Source organism: Limulus polyphemus, unplaced genomic scaffold, assembly GCF_000517525.1.
Source record: "Limulus polyphemus unplaced genomic scaffold, Limulus_polyphemus-2.1.2 Scaffold4290, whole genome shotgun sequence".
In the NCBI taxonomy this organism is placed as follows: Eukaryota; Metazoa; Arthropoda; class Merostomata; order Xiphosura; family Limulidae; genus Limulus; species Limulus polyphemus.
In genome coordinates this window covers 83,940-91,307 of record NW_013669900.1, presented here as the reverse complement: position 1 = coordinate 91,307, position 7,368 = coordinate 83,940, and the positions used below count along the sequence as shown (strand labels likewise).

Here is a 7,368-nt window from a genome sequence, read left to right as displayed (position 1 = left end):
CACTCCTCCTTTTCACTGCTGTTTTCTTTATTGTAACCGTGAACTCCTCCTTTTCACTGCTGTTTTCTTTATTGTAACCGTGAACTCCTCCTTTTCACTGCTGTTTTCTTTATTGTAACCATGAACTCCTCCTTTTCTCTGCTGTTTTTGTATTGTAATGGTGAACTCCTCCTTTTCTCTGCTGTTTTTGTATTGTAACGGTGAATTCCTCCTTTTCTCTGCTGTTTTTATATTGTAACGGTGAACTCCTCCTTTTCTCTGCTGTTTTTTTTATTGCAACACCAAACTCCTCCTTTTCTCTGCTGTTAGTGAATCTGCTCCATTTTTTATAAATGTAAAATTTAAAGAAAACACATTTTTGTGAATTTTTTTATGATCTTATAATAAGACTGTATTTGGCACTGATTCTGAAAATGAATCTTTTGTGATTTAAAGAAAAATTATAATATTAGTAAAAATAATAATTTAGCAATAGAAGTTACGTCTGAAACCCTGTTCATGAAAAAGTTGCTGGAAAGTACATTTTGAAATAAATTTTAATTGGAATATAAATCACATGTTTCTTGGAGGCTTGCAGTCTTTGGAATTGAAGTATCAATACTGATATATTTGTCACATGATCCTTTAATAACAGAATAAATATTAAATATTTATTCATTTAGACAAACTAAAAATTTGTATATAGAAGACTACAAATTATATTTGTAGTTAATCTGCAGTTAGTTTATATTTGATTTGGAAATAACTTTTATATGACCATGGACTGATAAGATGTAGAATTTAGGTTTCAAGTAGATGTATACTGCAGCAAGAGGAAAAAAGTGGAGAAGTACTGTCTTGAATTTTATACTTGTCATCTGAACTTAAGTGCAATAGACTGAGTCTGTTTTGAAAAAATAACTTCAGTACTTAACTCTTGCATATAAGACTTTGATGTTTTCAAGGGTATATCAATATTAGAATGAGTGTTTTGAATATAATTATAAGTTTAATTTAAAAAAATGAAAATTACATTGTGCATTTGTCAACATTTTTTGAGAACCATAGAAAAAAATACATTTATTATGAAATTAAAATAAGGGTAAAATGTGTAGACAAGAAACATTTAAAATGTTTTTCTAATACCCATCATGCTTAGATGTAGGAGAGAGTTGTTTTTCAACAAGAAAGTATACTTTTTAAATATTAAATGGGTTTATGTAACTGACCTATATTTTCCTTATATTAGAACATTAAGCTTGTTACAATAATACTGCTGTGGTATATGGTTTTCACTTTATTTTAAAAAGTATATCATAAATGTGGATTGACTGCAGTAATATATCAGCCTATACTTACAGACCTGAAACATAAGGGTTGAATTTAAGCAACTAGTCCAGTATGTTATTCCCACTTCTACCTGAATTTCAAAAAGGCTGTAACCCAAATAATGTGATGTTTATATACTGCTACTGTAAGAAACTCCAAAGCAAACCTCTGATGTGTAATATATACATAAAGACTTTTAAGCTTAAAATCCTAGAGCACAACTCAAATGCACATGCTGCATGAAATAAAGTAAGACCATAGTCTCTCTCTGTGTTCAGTGTATTCCATGGCAACCAGATTTGTTAATAAGCAAAGAAAACTGTTATTTTATTTTTTTACAGGTAACATAAATTTACCATCTTTACATGTGTACAGAATTGTTTGGAAATTCAACTTAAACTCTATTTGAAGGTTGAGGTTGTTTACAAGCTAACTTGGAAGTGTAGGGTATATATGTTAGGGACTTATATGTGTAAGCATTGTTTGGAATTCACAGTTGGAGCATAGGGATTTAATGGACTGGAAACTAATGCGTAATACATGACAGACTACTTAGTGTGTTGTTTACAAACTGAATATTAAAAGCAAGATTAAATCAGGTTAAACATTGTGATTTTATTAATCAGAAAGATGTGTGATTTTTAAGCCTTAACATCATGTTTTTCACTGTGTGGGAGAAATGATTAGAATCATGGATTTTACACTAATTTATTATGTTGTTTTAAAATATATTATTCAAAGTGGCAAAAATATTGTGATGACAAAATTTTATATGACTTGGAATATAACTTTATTTGATTTAAATATGTATCTATGACTAAATGAGGATTTATTTCTAATTTTGTGCTTAAAGAAAGGAATTCTTTAAGCGATCATTGAAAAAAAATATTAAACAATAAAAGCAAATAATATCTACAAACTGCTGTAAAATCTTATTCTAGGAATATGTGGGCCTAGTTGCTGGTTTTATGTTGTTCTTGGAATATGTGTGCCTAGTGGCTGGTTTTATGTTGTTCTTGGAATATGTGGGCCTAGTGGCTGGTTTTATGTTGTTCTAGGAATATGTGGCCTAGTGGCTAGTTTTATGTTGTTCTTGGAATATGTGGGCCTAGTGGCTGGTTTTATACCCTTAACCTTTAATTCTAAAGATTTATAATTTAATTATGTTACTTTTTTGTTTTAAAGTAAGTATTTATGCATGTCAATCAGTAGAACTATTTTAATATAAATATATTTATTTGTTATTCATCAGATCTATTTTAATAAAAAAACTCGTACTTGATATTATGTAGAGTTACAGCAACATGAAGATTTACCTACCGCAAGAGCTGATCAGTGAATTTACTCCACCTAAGGTGAGTTTCTAATATTACTAATTAACGTAGATCTTCTAAAAAAAAGTAGGGAAAAGATCAGAACTTACTTTAAAACCGTTGTTTTTAGTATTTGATGATTCTTTTAACTTGAATTATTACATCAGTTTGTCTTTACTTTTGTAAACTGTTGTAGAAAATTAGAATAAACACAATACCTTTCTGGCTCATCTATAAATTGGTACATATTCTTATTCTGAATGATATTTTCTTTCTGATTTTATTAAAGGCCTGTTGGTTAGGGCACTCAATACACTTACCATTTTGGCCCTTCGGGCATTATAATATGACTACCAATTTCACTATTCATTGGGAAAGAGTAGCCCAAAAGTTGGCAGTGGATGGTGTTGACTAGTTGCATTCCCTATATTCTGTCACTTCAAAATTAGGGATGGCTAGGGCTGTGAGTAGCATTGCAAAAAATTCTGAACAAAAAAAAGATTTTAAATTATTTAGTTTTGAATTTACTTACTGATTATAAGTGTTATTTCATTACAAGCTATAGCTTTTACAGTCACTTCCTTGCATTTTGGCTAATAGATGTTGCACACTTATCTCAGTGCTTTACTAACATAAACCAGTTTCCTAGTACAGTAGTTACACAAACTGTTAATGAATTGAAAAACACACAGACAAGATACATTTAATAAATATTCGCTTACTAATTTAAAAGTTATAGCATGAAAACTATAACAAGCACAAAATGGTTATGAGGTTGGTCCCAAGGACCGAGCCCAGGTTGAGTTAAATTAGTAAGCGAATGTTAACAAAATTTGTCAGTTTATCAGTAAACATTACAGTGCTTTCATATGTAAAATATCTAATTATTGTATTAAGTCTTACAGTTTGTAAAGCAATATTTCTCTCATTCTTTTTTTTCTTTTCACATCTTGCCTATCAACATGCAAAGTAATTTTCATTTTAAGGTTATAAATACTTTTATGCATCAGAAAATTTTGAAATTTCACATGCAAAATCTTTATAATGTCCGGATAGTTATCAAACATTTCCTAAGAAAAACTTTATGTTTTATGTTATTTTCACAAATGAATCTCTGCAAGGGTTCGGTAAATTTGACCGATCTTGTAACTACCATAAAAAAAATTAGAAAATAAACATAAATTATGCCTCTTTCATTCTAGAATGACTACAAATTACAACACAAAAACATAATGTTTAGACTAAACAGCTTAAATCTCATAACATTATACATTTATATATATATTTATTATATATTTTTGGTTTTTCTGCTCATTAAAGGGTTTTGGGTTTTATAAATTTTTAATAATTTTTTAATATGTTTGCTGAAGATTTTATATTTCCTAAACCAGTTTTCTTACTATTGAAGTATCTAAATATCATTATACTTTTAAAGTTGTTTTGGTGTGTTTTTACTAGATAATAACTATTTCTGGTATTGATCTTAATTGTTTGAAAACTAAAATATACTGGTTACTTAGTTTTAGTATGTTTGACATAATTGATTAAAATATGTGTTTTAAAAATGTATCAGAGATCTGGTATTGAGATGGAAATGTTTGGACCACAAGCAAAGCAGGAAATAAAGAAGTTCACAAATGGCCGTGGGAGAAAACCTCGAACAGCTAATGGGAATGCCCATCAGTTAGACAGTAAAGATGGAGGCGATCAAGAATCAAATGAAGCTGAAGACAGTGAGAGGTGAGTTAAAACATGACTTCCAGTAGGAAAATTCCCTTTGATATAGAGTTAGACTTAATGAATCCTCCCAAAATTGGAACCAAGCTATGGGTAATCAAAGAAACTTTTCTTGGTAATCAGTCTCTATTGCCATGATCACTGAACCAGTATCACATTGCAAATGTTCAGAGTTTCTAATGTCCTACAAGAACTCGGGGCATGGTTTGACCCACACTGTATAAGAAACTTGAAACAGGTTATCAGTGAGAAACTTTTTGGTGGATGCATGGCATGATGATGCTGTGTTCATAAGGTTTAAAAAACAAATCCTGCATCTTTAATATTCTGAAGTGAAAGAATTATACAAGTGTGTTCCTTGTAGATCTGAATTGTATTTAGATATTTATGTGGGCAATTCCAGTACAGAATTTTTCTGATTGACTATGATTAATTAATGAATAAGTCAGTAAATATCTTTAACGTTACACTTTGCTTTGTGATTGTTTTCCTTTCAATGTGTAATTTTTCTCACTGGCTATCAAGTGTTGACAACATTTTACAGTGAACAAAAGACAAGGAGGTCAGTAAGGGTTGTTGTACCAAAAGAGGAAAGTTCTCCTGGCAAGACAACAAATGGAGCATATGTACCGACACCACCTGTCAAGCGGGGCCGAGGGAGACCTAGAAAATCTGAAACAGCTCAGTATGAAAGCAACAGAAAACCTGGGAGGGCAGTTCCTTCACACGATTCTGTCTCCAGTCAGGATGAAACCAATAGCAGCCAAGGCCCAGTAATGAATAGCTCACAAGAAGACGATCAGAACGTTTCTGAACCACACATGAAAGGGACAAGACCAGTAGACCGAACTCAGAATGAATACTCTGACAAAGAAGAAGGATCCCAAGAAGAGCCAGCATCCAAAAAACCACGACCTACAAGTCAGTCTTCAGATATTCCATCTAAAACTGAAAAATATCCAGAAAAAGGCAAACCACCTAATACTGTTTCAAGGTTAGCCAAGAATTTTTCATCTCCCTAAGTTTTATCATTTATCAACCACAATTAGAAATTTAACATTTTTATAGCTCTCAGACATGTCTACGTATGTTGTTACACAAAATGGGATATTATTTAGTACGTTTTTAATAATGTGTAGATTACTGTTTCTCAACCACTGGTCAGTGGACCAGTGCTGGTCCATCGCAACTACTGTGCTGTTTCAACCACTGGTCAGTGGTCCATTGCAGTTACTGTGCTATTTCAACCATTGGTCAGTGGACCAGTGCTGTTCTATGGAATTTCACGAAAACAAGCAGACAAAAACAGAATATTCATATTAAGTCGTAATGATTTTTCTTTGTACTTGCATTTTAACAGTTTACAGCAGCTTAGAGAAGCCTTTCCCTGGTATCGAAAAATTGAGAAATGCTGCTATAGATTACAAATTTAAAGTAAAAATAACCCTAATTTTCTAACTTTTTTTCACTTCTTGAAATTTTATAAGATCTCCTCTTTGGTTGAAAGCATAATTAAGTTTATTTCTTAGGTGTTATACCTAAAGGTAAAGAGTTTATAATAGGTGTAATATGTAAAGGTAAAGAGTGTATAATATTTCAACAACTTTTCCCCATTTCATATTCAATTTAGAAAATTGAGAAAAAGAAGGCAATTATAACTTCCATGAAATTCTGAGCACCATTCTAAAAAGATAATTCGTTCTGTATATATTAACATAAACAACATGAAATTAATATCACTCTTCTGAGTGGAATAAATCCAATTATTTTGTTGATTGAGTTAGAATTAAATGCTTTGTAAAGTTGTTAGTGCATTAAATAGCTCCTGAAACAATAACTAGAAATGCCTAGGTTACAGCTATTTAATAGGTGCACATTATTTTGTGGATATATTCATGCCAGTAATTAAATTCAGAAATGATTGTGATTGGTTGGAAGGAATCAATAACTCTCCAGTTTTTTAATTCCTGATTAAATCCTTTATGATTTTTTATGTAGCAAAACTGTTAAAAATATTTAATCCAGAATAAACAATGCACTGTTTTAATCTCTCAGTTTGTAGTGTTTTATGAATATGTGATTTTGTGTTATTAGGGGGCCTGGTAGACCACCTCGTAATTCCAGTTATTCATCGTCTCCCCAGAAACTAAGTTCTCCAGTTGTTCAAGGTACACGCCAATCAGCGAGAATAGCTGCAAAGTATGTATCTGTATAATTCTCTCTATTTAATTTGATGCTTTCAGATGCATTTGTACATCTGTAGTCTTGTTTTTTTATAATAGACACTTAGCTTTGTTACCATATGAAGAAGTAAATGCAGTAAGTTATTACAAGTTATTTATAAGAAATGTAGTTGTGTGCTGTTACACAATGCTAATTATTTTAGTGTAACAAGACCATTTAAGTCATTGAAGAGTATATTCAGTATACAAGTGCTTCTCTCATTTATTAGGCCAAAGGAAGAAGAAGAAGAACCGAAACAGCTGAATAAATCTCGATCACCACCAAAGTCTGCAAGTCCTGTAAAATTAGTGCTGGCATCACCGTCGAAGCAACAGATTTTAAAAGGAAATGTGTAAGTGTTTCTATTTGTTTTTGAAATATATTCATCAAAATATGAAAGATCAGAGCTAGTCAGCATGTTTAATCCGTTACCTGCCGTGGCCGTTTTGTCTTATCGTGAGGGCAAAATCACATTTGTGAATTGAAAAAATTATAGAGAACTTATCTTTTACTGGATTTCAGATTTTATTTTTGTAAATAGTAGCATAACATTCAATTGTTTGTACAAAATTGTATTATTTAATGAAGTTTAAAGAGGAATTTAATGAAAAAATCCTAAAATACGTTTTAGACTGTAAATAAGTGCCATCTAAGAAGAAAATTTTTTCAAGATTTAAAAAAAATTTTCTTTCCACTTCAGTACTGGTCCTGCCATCTATGATTGGTATCTAAACTTTTTTTCTAGTCTGTTTTCTTTACAAAACAGAGTCTGGGCGTGTTAAACCTC

The 7,368-nt window shown here is 31.1% G+C and overlaps 1 protein-coding gene across 1 annotated transcript in view; it reads left to right on the top strand.

Annotated features, from left to right (window-relative positions):
* Positions 1-7,368, top strand: part of LOC106470915 (pollen-specific leucine-rich repeat extensin-like protein 1) — a 21,535-nt gene that overhangs the window by 7,388 nt on the left and 6,779 nt on the right. The window contains exons 3-7 of the mRNA XM_013931492.2: positions 2,601-2,663; positions 4,195-4,361; positions 4,903-5,352; positions 6,453-6,557; positions 6,811-6,933. Coding sequence (XP_013786946.1) covers positions 2,613-2,663; positions 4,195-4,361; positions 4,903-5,352; positions 6,453-6,557; positions 6,811-6,933 — 896 coding nt within the window. The 5' untranslated portion in view covers positions 2,601-2,612. The remainder of the gene's footprint in view (positions 1-2,600; positions 2,664-4,194; positions 4,362-4,902; positions 5,353-6,452; positions 6,558-6,810; positions 6,934-7,368) is intronic.